The sequence below is a fragment of the Mercenaria mercenaria genome, chromosome 4 (genome assembly GCF_021730395.1).
Source record: "Mercenaria mercenaria strain notata chromosome 4, MADL_Memer_1, whole genome shotgun sequence".
Lineage (NCBI taxonomy): Eukaryota > Metazoa > Mollusca > Bivalvia > Venerida > Veneridae > Mercenaria > Mercenaria mercenaria.
This window is the reverse complement of record NC_069364.1, coordinates 89,253,675-89,270,778: the sequence shown is the minus strand read 5'-3', so window position 1 is coordinate 89,270,778 and position 17,104 is coordinate 89,253,675. Positions and strand designations below refer to the sequence as shown.

Sequence of the window (17,104 nt, the reverse complement as noted above, 5' to 3'; positions counted from 1 at the left end):
TTTTAGCTGTGTATGACTAAATTGTGTTCAATTCGCACATGACCAGCTTTCATTGACGTCGGTAACAATTAGTGATAGAAAATATGTAAAGGAGCAGCTCGAATAATTATTTTTAATAAGTATAAAAGACCTGAAGTAAGGGCAAAATTCCTAAAACGTAGTGCATAAATAAAACTAGAATGTGTCTGTAGGACACAGGGTGTGACCCCACTGGTACATTTGTCACAAGTAAGGGGCAATAATTTAAATGTTTTCAGTCTTAACTCATTCAGGCCTAATCCCTTGAAAATCCGTGATATGAGATAAGCGCTCCAAGTCGGATCCCTTATTAATGCATGATGATAACAATATAGTGTAAGTCGGGTCCCACATTTATGCGTGATCAACCCCTTGTTTAAAAACGTTTGATTGGTTTAAAATTATAAACACAAAGGGCTTTCCCAAATATTTAGACAATCAGATAAAAGCTTTAACTTCGCAATGATGTAAAAAATATTTTGATTGGACAAGTATAATCTGTTTTATTCTTATGTATTAATGCGGTAGTTTAAAACGAAAGAAAAACAAAAATTGTAAACATGGCGAGCTTTCATGACGATGATTTTTCGGATATAGACGACACAGAAATGGAATATATGATGGGATTTAATGAAACCGTGAATGATTTGGTTATTTCTATGACTAGTGACGATGATTCTGACGACGATGTGCCTTTAGTTGACTTAATTCAGCGACAGAATGTGAACTGACGTGACGAGAAAGTGGGTTGGGTACAAGAATGGAGTGCAAATTTTAGACTGATAGATGTTAACGCTTTCAATGGAAATCCGGGACCTTCCGTGATTATGGATGTAAATAAAATTGAAATAGGTTTTTTTAATTTATTATTCACACCGCAAATGATTCAACAAATCGTGGATGAGACCAACAAATATGCAACAAAAAAGCAGCTGGAGAAACCTGATGACAAATGGAGGAACGTTACCTTTAGTGAAATAAGAGCTTATCTTGGATTTCAGATTGTGATGGGGATTATTGCTGCACATTATTTTGATATGTACTGGTATAGTGATCCTATGTTTAGTCCATATGGAATAAAAGAGAGGATGACACGCGATCGGAACGATAAAATCAGTAAGTACTTCCACGTAGCTGACACATCATGCAGTACTGCACGCGGACAACCAGGCCATGACAAACTTTCACATGTTCGACCGATTCTTGAAGCCGTGCGTGCAAAATTGATGGCCAATTATAAACCGCACCGTGAAACGACAGTTGATGAGGCTATGATTGGATATACCGGTCACTTAAGATTCAAACAATACATGCCACTGAAGCCGACTAAACGTAGGATCAAAGTGTGGGTAAGGGCAGACCCTCACAATGGATATGTGACTGACATTCAAGTGTATTTAGGTAAGGAGAACCGTGACGGAGCAAGGGTTTTGGGGAACGAGTTATGATGGATTTAGTGACACCAATGTTGAATCGCGGACATCAGGCCAACATTTTTTTATTTTCTGGTTTACGGGAGATTTTTCAAAAATTAGGGTGGGGGGGGGACAAATAAAAATAAAAATGAAAGTCCCAATTTTGAGCAGTCGAACAAATAAATAAAAATAAAACATCCAAAAGGATATAATTTTTTTATTTTTTGTAAACCACAGAAAACGAAAGCTTGCAAGCTTAAATTGCATACACACTCACAAATGACCTATTCTGAACTGGTTTATATCTCATCATCTCAGTATACTGTTTTTTTCTTTATGTGTAGCTTGTATGAATAATGCCATTTTCAAGTCTACATCAAGGATATGCACTATTTGTGTTTTTGTATGTATCTATTTTGAAGTAAAAATAGACTTGTGGAAACATTTTTCATTATTAAATATACATATATCACAGTTGACATTATCATATCTTAAGACCCCTGCATAATATTTATTATTTAACCCTTAACCTGCTATATTTCTATAATGGGCTGGTCCATCTTTCAATTTGGACAGTACCACTTATTACTCAAAGGGGTTTTCACTGAAAATTTACTGGCTGAATAGCGAACAGTGCAGACCATGATCAGACTGCACGGATGTGCAGGCTGATCTTGGTCTGCACTGGTCGCAAAGGCAGAATCATCTGCCGCCAGCAGGCTAAGAGTTAAACATGAATAAAAACTGCTTTAAAATGGGTATATGCAATGACTACTTTAGGTCTGCATCCTGCATATATGCATATTGACTGGCTGGAGATGGAGCCTTAAAAGACAGGCATTGTCAAACTAGAAATGAACAAGAGCTCGTCGAACACGAAATGCCCCCCTTGATGCATTTAGTAATTGCACAAGGAACAGAAATTATATGCACACTGTAAATAAGTATATGTAAACCATGTGACCCACAGGGCAGAGCCATATTTGACCCTTGGGGAATAATTTGAACAATCTTAGTAGAGGATCACAAGATGACGTCATATACAAAATATCAAAGCCCTAGGCCCTGTGGTTTTGGACAAGAGGTTTTTAAAGTTTTTTCCTATATAAAGCTATATTAACCATGTGACCCTAGGGGTGGGGCCATATTTGACCCCAGGGAAATAATCTGAACAATCTTGGTAGAGGACCACTAGATTTTGCTACATACCAAATATCAAAGCCCTAGGCCCTATGGTTTTGGACAAGAAGATCAGAAACCATTTAACTGTTCCTGGCCAATGTGACCTTGACCTTTAACATACTGACCTCAAAATCAATAGGGGTCATCTGCTGGTCATGGCCAACCTAACTATCAATTTTCCTGACACTAGGCCCAAGCGTTCTTGAGTTATTGCCTGGAAACCATTTTACTGTTCCTGGTCACTGTGACCTTGACCTTTGACATACTGACCTCAAAATCAATAGGGGTCACCTGCTGGTCATGACCAACCTCCCTATCAACTTTCGTGATCCTAGGCCTAAGCGTTCTTGAGTTATCATCCGGAAACTGTTTTACTGTTCAGGGTCACTGTGACCTTGACCATACATGTGATAAGTTCAGAATCCCAAAACTGGAGGTTTGCCATTTTTCAGCTGGAGTTGGGGTCTCAAAACTGGAGGTTTTTTATCGACATAAATTAAGCGCGCGGACACATAACGTAGAGACAAAATCCAACATTTTTGGCCACAAAATAATGTATTTAAGTCTACACCAGAAGAAACAATCCTCATAACTCTTGATTTGAATTTTGACAGAGTTATGCCACTTTTCAAGTTCATTTTTTTTTTGTTAAAGTTTTATATAATGTCTAATATCTCTGTTACATTCAAAGCTATTTACTATTATGCCCCTTTTACTGGCAAAGCTTTAATTGCCCCTTTTACTGGCAAAGCTTTAATTCAGAGTCAATCACTGAAAAAAGTCGAGCATGCTGTCTTACATAAGCTCCCTCTTGTTCTAACTTTAAACTTTCTTAACAGATATTTGTAGAAACAAAGTCTCAATTTAGGTCTGAAATGAAGGTGAACATGTATTCTACTCGAGGACTTAAAAAAACGAAGCTCTAAATTGGTCTGAACACAACTCATAAAATATGTGAATTCCTTACCCCACCCACTTTCGTATAAAAATACTGATGATTTTGACATGAAAAATAGAAAACAGAAATGCATCAACATGTATTTACCCTTAATACCAAAATAATGTAGATTGATGTTATCAAATAAATGAGTGTGTGTTTTCATCCAATTTTCAATGAAATATGTCCGATTTAGTAGCAAATTAATTTGGTAAACATTGGAAGAAAATGGCGTAACTCCATAAGGGGAAATAACACTCCTGTTCTAAAAATAGTAATGGGTTGGTTTTTCCAACAATTATTTATGTGATTTTATTAGATCTACCGAGCAAAATTTTTCTTTGAATAATCAAAATTCATTTCAGTTGGGAATTAATTCTTATGACTGGGAGTTTTTTGCTTTAAATTGGTAAAAGATGGAGCTTAATTGGCAATGAGAATGGGCAGATATTCGGCCCCGTGAGACAGGTGGAAAAATGCCCTGCTTGTCTAATCCCTTATCAAAACAAACAATTAATAATTCACCTGTGAAAAACAACTCTTTCCTCCAGCTACATGTGTGTCAAACATGTATAATACACAACAGTCGGTGACACTTTGATTTACTGTGCAAACATGTTTGGCACTCCTCGGTAATTATCAACCCAGTCATAATACTGATTTTTTTTTTTTGAAAAGCGGGAGAAACATGGTTTTTGTCGGGAGACGGGAGGCAAGGTGAAAAAATCGGGATTTTGACCCTCCCGCGCGGGAGATCACATGTATGCCTTGACCTATAACATACTGACCTCAAAATCAATCTCAAAATCAATAGGGGTCATCTGCTGGTCATGACCAACCTCCCTATCAACTTTCATGATCCTAGGCCCAAGTGTTCTTGAGTTATCATCCGGAAACCGTTTTACTATTCAGGGTCACTGTGACCTTGACCTTTGACATACAGACCTCAAAATCAATAGGGGTCATCTACTGGTCATGACCAACCTCCCTATCAACTTTCATGATCCTAGGCCCAAGCGTTCTTGAGTTATCATCCGGAAACCGTTTTACTATTCAGGGTCACTGTGACCTTGACCTTTGACATACAGACCTCAAAATCAATAGGGGTCATCTACTGGTGATGACCAACCTCCCTATCAACCTTCATGATCCTAGGCCCAAGCGTTCTTGAGTTATCATCCGGAAACGGATAGGTCTACATTCCGACCGACCGACCGACCGACAGACCGACCGACATCTGCAAAACAATATACCCCTCCTTTTTCAAAAGGGGGCATAAAAATTATGAATTGATGAATATTATGCACACTCAGTAACACTGGCTTTAAAATTAAATTGCTTTGGTTAAGTTTCAGTGGCTTGAATATTGTTTTATATTTTGCTGACTGTCAGTGCCACCTATATTGTACGACAAGCCAAAACAATCTGAATTTTGGTTCAGCTAAAATGTGTACAAAATAACAACCTTATTGGCCGATGTTCAGACAAAATTATCAGAGATTTATAAGACCCTTCACTGAGATGGGACTTGGAATTAATACGTTATGAGTCCGAAAAAAACATTTATTACTGGATATGTCATTATGTGTTCCTCAGTGTCAAAGACACATGTGGCATATAGTGTCTGAATGTTTGTCCCAAACATACTTTCAAAGGGTCTTCTTACAGATTTTGTTGATGTATACTTTATTAAGTGAACATGACAATATATTGCTCGGAGTTTCATGTTTCATAATTATCTTTTGAGTTATAGTACCTGGCTAGAACTTGATCCTAGGAAATATTGAGATAATCTTTTATATATGTCCAATATCTCCACTGGATTAGATTACCTGTCACAAATATTAAACAACCGTTAATCTGACGGTCCAATTATTTTGACTAGTTTGAATCTTTTATCACATGTATCACTGGGGTGCGACACCTTACATGGTTCATACAGGACTTGGCAAAAAAAATTCAAGGACTTTTCAAGGACTTTTTAAGGACTTTTTATGGATTTTCAAGGACTATTTTAATCGCTTTAAATCTTAAATTACAAAACCATTTAGGCTCTTCATAAGGCATTATGACAGAAGAAAAGTCACAGAACAGTTTTATTTTCCATAAGCTACAATAGCATATCTTAACCTTTATGAGATCTTCAATGGGATTACCTTTTATGAGCTATATTTGCCTGTATACATACTTAGTACATGTTTCTTATAAGTCTTTCAAGCTCTCAAGACTACATTTGTAGTTTTCAATTTGTCCTCAAGGGACTTCACTTCTTGTTTTCGCGTGTGATTTCAACGCATTTTCTCCCATAGTTCCGACATCAATGAGTTTATCACATACACTTATGCTTGTCTGACTTAAACTTCTTTAACCACGATGAATAATCATCCTGTGTAAGCCATTTTATGGCGAAACTACATTTATTTTTTGGGCCACTCATTGTTGTTGTTGATAGTCACGCTACAATGACCTTGCGCATAATATTTTAATGTTGTGAAAATCGCTATTCCATATACCGAAACGGTGTTCAACTAGCGTTCCCTACGTGGGTGTGCATGTATTTTCATTTTACACCGTTTTTTCGCTCGTTTTGACTTATTATTTATTTTTTGTATTTATCCCCTACAATACGATTGCACCCCCGTTTTTAGCAAAATTTAAGGACTTTTCTACCTTTTTTTTCAAAATTCAAGTACTTTTTCAGGGGATTTTTGGAAGAAAAAAATCAAGGACTTTTCAAGGACTTAGGATCAAATTCAAGGACTTTCAAGGACCTGTGCGAACCATTAGCAGGGACATGTCATTTTACATTGAAATTGCACTTTGTTTTGAACAGAACTACTGAAAATTGTGGTATTAGTATTTTTTCTTCTCTAACCCTCAACTTGGGCTCAAGACTTCAAAGTAAAAAAAGATATGTTTAGCAAGTTGATACTCACTTTTGCTCTCCCATTTTGCCATTTCTTTGGTTTCTTTCCTTTTTATCAATTGTGGTATTTTTCTGGCAGTCCCACATGAATTCGATCCTTGTCCAATTATAATATACAGACAACAAATCTTGTACATGTGATACGCCAGATTTTTCAACATCTGTACTGATAGTGAAGGCCATTTTTCGTAGGTGATTACTCCTAATGTTGGGCTTTAGATGCCGTAATTTCTACTCAGATCCAATTTCTTTACAACACTTGTTATCTCTGCCAACTCATTCCAAAGATTATTGTCTGTAAACTTGTATATTTTTCCAATTAATTTCACACAATTTACATTTATGCAGGCCGCCATTTTTCATGCGTCTACTGATCTAGATTAAAAACCTCTACCATACAGTTAAACTTTTATTTTTGGCAGCAGCAATTACGGACGGTCGGCGGGTAAAATGAAAATAAAAGTACTGAAAATGACTTTTATTTTTATTTTGTTTTGTCAAAAAAATAGGGTCGGCGCTCCCGTAAACCAGAAAATTAAAAAATGCTGGCCTCATGTGTATTGTGACAATTATTTCACTACAGTAGGACTATTCGAGGAATTACAACAGCAAGGAACTTAAGCGTGTGGAACATTTAGATCCAACAGACGAGGAATTCTGGACGAAATAAAACAGTAGAAACTGAAGGAACAAGGGACATCTATCATGATGCAGAAAGGAAACATGGTTGCGACAGCTTGGAGGGACAAGAAGACTGTATTCATTTTATCTACAAACTTAGATCCAACAACGCCGAGGACAACAGTTCAACAAAGGCAGAAAGATGGAAGCCAGAAAGATGTTTCTAGCCCACAGACCGTATGAAATTATACAAAGTATATGAACAGTGTTGACCATGCGGATCAGCTACGGGCAATGTACAGTCTCGCGTGCAAGTCACCCTTGTGGTGGAAATATCTTTTCTGGTTTTTAGTTGATCTTGCCATAGTGTTGGAGCCTGTATTTTGATGAAGGAATCATCAAATCACAAACAGAAGACAAGAACAGGAAAACCTAAGCCACTGACACAACTGGATTTTCAAAAGAAACTCGCGAAGCAGCTAATTGGGGACTTTATGCAGAAAAGGAAACACGACGTGCTCAAGAAAAATATTCAACTACAAGGCAGGATATGCTGGCCGGCTAATTTGTGAAAAAGGTGAACCTGTAAGATGTGTTCAAAAAATGGAAAGCGATGCGAAACACAGTATGGTTGTGAAGGATGCGGAGTGAATCTTTGTGTCAAGTGTTATAAGCCATACCACGTTCAAAAATTTCCAGAGCGATTTGGGAAATAGTGCTCAAAATCAGTGTGTAAATAAATCTCTGAACATCAAGAGGGCTTGTAATTCATTAACAAAATATCAAATAAAATAAATATAAATATAAAAATCCATAAATTTGCTGCACTAACTTCTCTATTTACAACAGCATCCGTGTATGTATGAGTCGCACCATGAGAAACCCAACAGTGTATTTGGAAGCCATGCTGGTCGCAGACGCACTATGTTGGTTTTCTCATGGCGCGGCACCTATATGGTATCATCATTACCTGTCAATCAACAAGAATGACATTTGATGTAAAAATATTTTTCGTTATAAAGTCTATCAGTTATTTAACATTTCTACATTTGAAATAATTCAAAATAATTAGAACTTCGGATGGGCAGGCGGACGGACTGATGGATGCACGGACAAGACTAAATCTATATGCCCCCACCATTCATGGGTGAAGGTAGGTGGTGATGAGACTGACTATATGTATGGTACATGAACTAGAGTGGCAGGTCAAAGGTCAAATCTGCCCATCATATAACATGTCCTGAGCATGACATAAAAGATATTAAAAGTATTAACTAGAAACTTTGATAATAGGCTGGAGTTGAGACAATCTGCAGCCTGTCACCACCACTGCATACACACTCACATGGGCTAGCACACACAACACATTCACGCACTCCTCCTGCTTCACCTCATCTTCCACCATCCACCCCTCTCACCAAAAAATAATTCTTGGAATTCTGTTATTTCTTTAAATTAGGCTTCTGTGACGCTCTGATACAACCTTTTGTACATATATTTCTTCCATCTCATTACACTCTGGTGGGAAACATAAAAGAAATTGATACAAATTGCATAATTTAACCTACGGTAATATATTTATTTTATTTTCAGGAATTAAAGTATATATTAATTTTGCAATTTTAATTGGGAACAGTCTTGGCAAAGATGGTTTACCAGAAGTGAAAATGGTGCAGGCAGCCATAAAGAATCAATATTGAAGCAGTAAGTGCAGTTTGTTGACCTAAGTTAAAGAATGAACCCATTAAAAAATATTTATGTTTATTAGCTCAACTTATTCTACTCATCCTGGCATCCATATCTGAATTGAAACTGCAGGCTGAACAAAATAATATGTAGCACAGTTCATTTCTGCACAATGGCTGATAGTGAGACATGAGGCTATAAATAGAAGACAGTTTTCACCTGTTGAAGACATCGATTTATTGGACTTTTTAAGTAGAAAATTACATTTAGTATTTTTCACTTTCTTTTTCAATAACAAGAGGGCCATGAAGGCCCAGTATCGCTCACCTGACCTATTAACCTAAAGATCATCAAGACAGTTTCATTAAAATATGGTCATAAATGTGGCCTCTAAAGTGTTAATCAACTTTTCCTTTGATTTGACCCGGTGACTTAGTTATTGACCCCACATGACCCAGATTCGAACTTAACCTAAAGATCATCAAGATTCATTAATATAAAGTCATAAATGTGGCCTCTAGAGTGTTAACAAGCTTTTCCTTTGATCTGACCCGGTGACCTAGTTTTTGACCCCACCTGACCCAGATTTGAACTTGACCTATAAATCATCAAGATTAACATTCTGAACAAGTTTCATTAAGATATGGTCATAAATTTGGCCTCTACAGTGTTAACTAGCTTTTCCTTTGATTTGACCTGATGACCTAGTTTTTGACCCCAGACGACCCAATATCGAACTCGTCCAAGATTTTATTGAGGGTAATATTCTGACCAAGTTTCATTAAGATTGAGCCAAAATTGTGACCTCTAGAGTGTTAACAAGCTTTTCCTTTGATTTGACCTGGTGACCTAGTTTTTAACCCCAGATAACCCAATATCAAATTTGTCCAAGATTTTATTGCGGCTAACATTCTGACCAAGTTTCATTAAGATTTGGTCAAAATTGTGACCTCTAGAGTGTTAACAAGCTTTTCCCTTGATTTGACCCGGTGACCTAGTTTTTGACCCCAGATGACCCAATTTCGAACTCATCCAAGATTTTAATGAGGGTAACATTCTAAGTTTCATTAAGATTGGGCCTAAATTGTGACCTCCAGAGTGTTAACAAGCTTTTCCTTTGATTTGACCTGGTGACCTAGTTTTTGACCCCAGATGACCCAGTATGGAACTCTTCCAAGATCTTAATGAGGGTAACATTCTGACCAAATTTCATTAAGATTAGGCCAAAATTGTGACCTCTAGAGTGTTAACAGTCAAATTGTTGATGACGGGACGACGACGGACACAGGGCGATCACAAAAGCTCACCTTGAGCTAATAAAGACGGAAATTGAGGCAGAAATTGGTTATCTTCGTGATGCTTTCCCAGCTGCCCTGATCATTTGAATAGATATCTTACCCAGGAGAGTCTGGAGAGGGGCATCTGGGTTGAAGCAATTGATGATAAACGAATAGAGTTCAGACAGTCCGAAAGTCGGGCAGGAGTGATGTCATAACACCCGACATTGATGTCGAAACAAATTTCTTTCGGAATGATGGCATTCGCTTGAATGAAGTAGGATGTGAACTTTACTTAGACTACCTAAAAGATGCCATTCTTTGAAATATGTAAAAATATTTTAGAATTTTTGGGGGATAAATTTAAATTCATTGTGGCGAAAAAATTCTATCCGCCAGAAGGTGATCGGGCATCAGTTATTACATGTTAACTTTTTACATTCTGTCGATGGAACCTATCAGTTGGTAGGAGCTTAAACCACTATTGACTGACTTTCTCGAGCGGCCATTATATATGCCAAACTTTTCTCTATATTATATGAAATAGCAACCCTTTTTTATATTATATGAGATCAATATGTTACAGTCATTATTAGATCAATAATAAATATTGAGAATATTGCACGTTTTTATTTTTATTTCAAGTAATCTTAAATAATGCCAAATTTAACAGGTGAAAGATATAGGGTTATCATGACCCTCTTGTCTATTATAATTCTTATTTTTGTTATTATTATCATTATTATTATTATTATCATTAATTACAATGAAATTATTATATAGGGCAGACAGTTAAGGAGGAGAGAAGAGGTGATATTGTGAAACAACTGATGGATGGAGTTTTCAATGTTGAGGATTTAACATTGGGTGGAACACGTGTTTTTGCCGACAACAAGGTCTTCATTGCCTTACAATGTACATATAGGAAATAGGGCATTGTTTAAGCCACAATTGAGTTGCAGCAGAGATAGCTTAAATTATAATCAATTTTTCAGATTATCAGATCTTATTTTCAAAGGCAACTTTCAGCTCGATTTTCTTTGGCCATTTTTAATTTCTTTTACAGTCTTGTTTTTGTTGATACTGAAATCTAAACAATGCAAGAACATCAGATATGTGCTGATCTGACTTTCAATAAAAATTGGAAGTATTTTCTTAAATATAGTTATCAAGTATATCTTTATTTATATATTTTTTAGTGTATGCAACCCATCATTTATGTATGTCAGTGGCAGAGTTTAACAAGTGTTGGAAAGACAAAATGACATCATCCAGACAAACAAAGAAATGTTAAGATGAGAAAAATGGACCAAGTGAATAGGACCAAAATTCATTGTTTAAATGCATCCAGACAAACAAAGAAACGTTTAGTTGAGAAAAACAGACCAAGTGAAAAGGACCAAAATTGATTATAATTATATTAAGTGTATTTGGGATCAATGCAAGATTTTTGAATACATAAAAAAAACTGTCAAGATTGTATTAAATGTAGCAAATAGGTATTTGTGTAATCTTAAAGTGTTTTGTCATCTTTTAAATTATGTGAATGCAGTGAAATTCAATAATTGCATGTACTGAAATATTTTTTTACATTACTCTTTTCACCATAAACGTATGTATATGAACAAATGTAGTTACTTGTCAATTGTGTTTTATTAATGTTTTCTTAACCCTATCAAAACTTAAATAAATGGCAGTTTATGGTATATCTTTTGTTCATGTTTTGTTACTATGAACACAATATAAATAAAAGGTCTCTGCCTTTTATTTATGTTTTGCTTCCTATATTTTATTTGCAATTTGTTTCCCATGTAATAAATATAAATGCCCTTTGTTAGTATTTTGTTACTGCCTTTTATTCACGTTTTATTCACTTTTTGTTTCCTCATTTGCATGTCATTTGAAAGGTCTTCAAAACATAATATTTTATTTTCCCTTTGTTTAAGTCTTTTGTTACCGGTTTGTTTTTGTATGGGTATATATAGAAGAATGGAAGGAACACCAAATGCTGTTGAAAACTTTAAAAAAATATATATCTGAAGAAAAGCTAACAACTTCATTTTTTTACCATTTGTTTACTGCATGAAAATACAGTTACTGTAAAATTGTCAGTATCTATGAGGGATTAAATTACATGCAATACTCGGGCAAGTCAATCTGCGAAGTCTAATCCTAACAAACTTGAATATTGCTCTTTCTTTTTACATTTAAATTAAAAGTCATTTTGACAAAAACCATGGAATTTCATGACCCAGGAATCTAAATGATTTCACAATAATGATCAATGCTTTGTGGTTGTTAACATGTCAAAAAACAAACATACTGCTTCTTCAAACAGTTAAGCACCTGAAACAAGTTGTAAATGAACTAGATTATAAATTATTGTATGATTTTAGCAACAATAAAGAAATGCTACTTTTCCAAGACAGAAATATCACTTTACATGGTAGGTTGCTTGGCTTCCAACTATGTATGATTTGTGTAGACAATTTCCCCTGTAGTTACTTTGACCTACAGTGATTTTCAAAAATGTTTTCATGGCACTGGCAGGTACATTGAACTGTACTGAGATACCTGTGAGCATCTGTAAGTTCCAGTGTTTGCAGCAATTAGTTTGAACTCTTGAATGACCCAGTATCAAACTCATCAGATATTTTATTGAGGAAAACATTCTGAACTAGTTTCACTAAGATATCAAAATTGTGACTACTACAGAGTTAACACATAAATTGCTCATAGCAATACATGACAAAAGACCCAGGACCCTCACGATGCTCACCTTGAATACTTGTGCTCAGTCAAGCTAAAAACATGATTTTACAGCAGTGTAACAGAAAAATGTTCAAATTTCAATCCCCAAAAACTGCCAGACAAGTGCCTGTATCTGGCATCTTAAAATGAAAAATATTTGAGTGTGATAATTGCATTTACTGCAATACCGGCTGTAAGCTGGTGAAGATAAAATGCAACGTTTTCAAAATATAATTCATCATAAAAAAGAACATGAAAAGTTGGGATTCACAAACGGCAACCTTTGGTGTATATAACTGTTAACACAAAACACACACATAATGTATACATTAAAAATAGACAAGTTACAAATAACTGAATCCAGAAACCATTCACAATCGCCACTCACTGTATTCAGAATATACTAGATTAAACAAGGAGCTGCGTTCAATAAACGCTTGATGCCCCCGGTGGCATCCTTGTCGATACAAAGCAACCTAAGTCCAAAACGAGGCCAAATTCAAGGTCAAACTGAGGTCAGGTGATGTCTGAAGATGAGGAATGGTCACAGGTTACATCTGCATTAGTATCAAGTAATTCTAGTAAGAGGTATTGATGCTAGACGAAATGGTCCCATTTGGTTAACCTCGTACAGACAGACGAACAGACAGGACAATCACTATATGCCTCCCGCATCAGTAGATGCCGGGGGCATAAAAAAGATTCTATAGAAAAGCCATTCAGGGATACATTATTATATACCACTAAAAAGATATATCCCTTAAAAGTATCACAAAAAACTTTATACTTAAAGAGTTGAGCAGAAAACTGTTGCAACATAAATTAAATGAAGGGGATATTACAGTTTTCTGTTCAGCCAATGAAATACAGAAAACAGTATTATCAAAAACATGAATATTCAGAATTCCTTCCACAGCAGTTAAGGAACATAGGATCTACACCGAAACATAAATACAGTAACACTGGTCGGAAAATTTGACTGATATGTGAATACATTAATATATCCAACTGTCGTTGAGAAACCGAGACACAGATATCTCAACCTGCTGCTGTAACGTAACACACTGTTATGTAGAATTGTTCCCAGAATGTTCACAAACTTTCTAAGTTTACAATTTCAACCCTCACAGTTATCCCAGGTAAACTGGTTATGTAATACATTCTGACCTTGCTCTGTGGTGAGCTTCTATCAGTCCATACCACAGCATCAGCTTCTTTCAGCAAAGCCTATCTCTCCAAACCAGTGATCACCTTGACAAGTTCTAGTCCATTCCTTCTCACAGAGCCAGCACCAGTCCTTACTACATCTGCTACACTTCATGTGCATACAACCTCCTATAATACATACAGACTAAACTGAAAAAATACATGTATCAAAAACAGTCTCTGTCAGAATTTCATATTTGTTTTACATTCAATGAGCTCTTCTTTAATATGTGATCTCAATGTTTTAAACACAGAACTACATAACAGCCTCCGAGAGTTATGAGACCAGTCTAAAATCCCAAGTATCTGATTAGTTTGTTCTTAGTTAGATGTTGAAATTAACCAATGACACAGCTGCATTTTAAGACTGGTCTCCACACTCAGTACAATAACCTTGGACCAAAATCATCATTATGCCCAAGGTTATTTGACCTCCACTTCTAACTCATACAGGGAAGATGTCAGTTCCTTGTGGAGAAGAAGAAAATACAGGACAGAAACAAGAGGGCCAAGATGGCCCTAAGTCGCTCACCTAAGAAACACTCCATAACAGTGTAAAACATGTTTGACCTAGTGATTTCATGGAAACAAATATTCTGACCAATTTTCATTAAGATTGGACCAAAAAATTGGTCTCTTGCGATAAAACAAGCATTTTCTTAGATATGACCTAGTTTCTGACCCTAGATGACCCATGTTCAAACTCAACCTAGATTTTATCAAGGTAATCATTCTGACCAAAATTCATGAAGATCAACTGAAAAATACAGCCTCTATCACATACAGAAGTTTTTTCTTTGATTTGACCAAGTGACCTAGTTTTTGACCTCAGATGACCCATATTCAAATTCGAACTAGATTTCATTAAGGCAATCAACCTGACCAAATTTCATAAATATCAACTGAAAAAAACAGTCTCTATCGCATACACAAGATTTTTCTTTAATTTGACCTAGTGACCTAGTTTTTGACCTCAGATAACCCATATTCAAAACTGACCTAGTTTTCATCAAGGCAATCACTCTGACCAAATTTCATGAAGATCAATTGAAAAATACATCCTCTATTGCAAACACAATGTTTTTCTTCGATTTGACCTAGTGACCTAGTTTTTGACCCAAGATGACCCATTTTCGAAATCAGCTTAGATTTTATGAAGGTAATCATTCTGGCTAAATTTCATGAAGATCAGTTGAAAAATACAGCCTCTATTGCATACACAAGGTTTTTCTTTGATTTGACCTAGTGACCTAGTTTTTGACCCCAGATGACCCATTTTCGAACATGGTCTAAATTTCATCAAGGCAATCATTCTGACCAAAATTCATGAAGATCAATTGAAAAATACAGCCTCTATCGCATACACAAGGTTTTTACGTGATATGACCTGGTGACCTAGTTTTTGACCCGAGATGACCCATTTTCGAACTCAGCCTAGATTTTATCAAGGCAATCATTCTGACCAAAATTCATGAAGATCAATTGAAAAATACAGCCTCTATCGCATACACAAGGTTTTTCTTTGATTTGACCTAGTGACCTAGTTTTTGACCCGAGATGACCCATTTTTGAACTCGGCCTAGATTTCATCAAGGTTATCATTCTGACCAATATTCATGAAGAATTGAAAAATACAGCCTCTATCGCATACACAAGGTTTTTCTTTGATTTGACCTAGTTTTTGACCCGAGATGACCCATTTTCGAACTCGGCTTAGATTTCACCAAGGTTATCATTCTGACCAATATTCATGAAGATTAATTGAAAAATACAGCCTCTATTGCATACACAAGGTTTTTCTTTGATTTGACCTAGTGACCTAGTTTTTGACCCGAGATGACCAATTTTCGAACTCGGCCTAGATTTCATCAAGGTTATCATTCTGACCAATATTCATGAAGATTAATTGAAAAATACAGCCTCTATCGCATACACAAGCTAAATGTTGACAGACGACGGAAGACAGACGACAGACGGCGGACACCGGACATCGAGCGATCAGAAAAACTCACCTGAGCATTGCTCAGGTGAGCTAAAAAGGCAAACTGACCAGTGTATTTAACAGAAATTCTATTGAAAAACAGTGTTTATAACAGTATCTTTTTTACATAATAACTGATTTTTATACACATGGTTCATACAGGAGAGCCGAGACAACTCAAGTACTCTTCACCTGCTTTTTTTTATTGTTTCTTTAAATCTTCATATTAATACAAATTTAATCAGCTACTTCTAACAACAGCATTTTGCAGAAATTGCACTAAAATGTGATCAGACTTACTTTTATCAGCTACGGGTGGATTTATAAGTGAAGTAATAACACATTTTCTTTCAAATGATCTTTGTTTCTTTATTCATTTTCAAAATCTTGTCTTTTCCCAAAGCAAGCTGCTTACATAATGTTCTTTAAAAAGTTTAGGGAGAAATTCAATATATTCAAATTTTACTTATTCTAATTTGTTTAGGGTTTTAACAGTTTTCAAACATTTTCAGGGATTAACACTGAATTCAAGTATTTCTATGGTCTCTGTGGAGCAATCAAACAAATCTATTTTCTATTTAATTATTATATAGTTGAACCTTCCTTACATGCCCCTGTATAAAGTAGCTGTCAGGTAACTTTTATTATTTCAACTAGTCTTAAGCAGCCACTTGACTTAAGCAGCTAGACTGCCACTCCACTGGGTGGCTGCTAGATTCAGATTCTCTGTTTAGGAAAGTTTTAAAATATGTTAAAACTAGAGTTGTCACAGGAGTGACGAATTATACCCCCACAATATGGCCTTGTCACAGGACTAAGCCAATGTCAAAGCCGAACTTGCTTGACCTTTGACCTACTGACCACAAAATCAACAGAGGTCAGGTCACCTGCTAGTCATGATCAACCTCCCTATGAAGTTTCATGGTCCTCTGCCCAAGCGTTCTCAAGTTATTGTCCGTAAAAGGTTTAAATGACCTTTGACCTTTGGAACTCAAAATCAATACGGGTCATCTGCTTGACATGACCAACCTCCAGATTAAGTTTCCTGATCCTAGTCCCACGTATTCTCAATTTAATGTCCGAAAACTGTTTAAAAGTTCCGGG

General features: G+C 36.0%; 2 protein-coding genes across 2 annotated transcripts in view; one reads left to right on the top strand and one right to left on the bottom strand.

The window, feature by feature from the left end:
- The first annotated feature begins 899 nt into the window (after nt 1–899).
- Nucleotides 900–1,466, top strand: LOC123553568 (piggyBac transposable element-derived protein 4-like). Its single transcript, XM_053542321.1, has one exon. The coding sequence runs from the start codon at nt 900–902 to the stop codon at nt 1,464–1,466; it is 567 nt and encodes a 188-aa protein (XP_053398296.1).
- An 11,563-nt stretch (nt 1,467–13,029) lies between these two features.
- Nucleotides 13,030–17,104, bottom strand: part of LOC123552401 (E3 ubiquitin-protein ligase parkin-like) — a 45,870-nt gene continuing 41,795 nt past the window's right edge. The window contains exon 11 of the mRNA XM_053542320.1: nt 13,030–14,148. Coding sequence (XP_053398295.1) covers nt 14,021–14,148 — 128 coding nt within the window. The 3' untranslated portion in view covers nt 13,030–14,020. The remainder of the gene's footprint in view (nt 14,149–17,104) is intronic.

Bases quoted from the DNA above. Each gene is read 5' to 3' on its own strand.
- LOC123553568 (XM_053542321.1), top strand. From the start codon at position 900: ATGATTCAACAAATCGTGGATGAGACCAACAAATATGCAACAAAAAAG.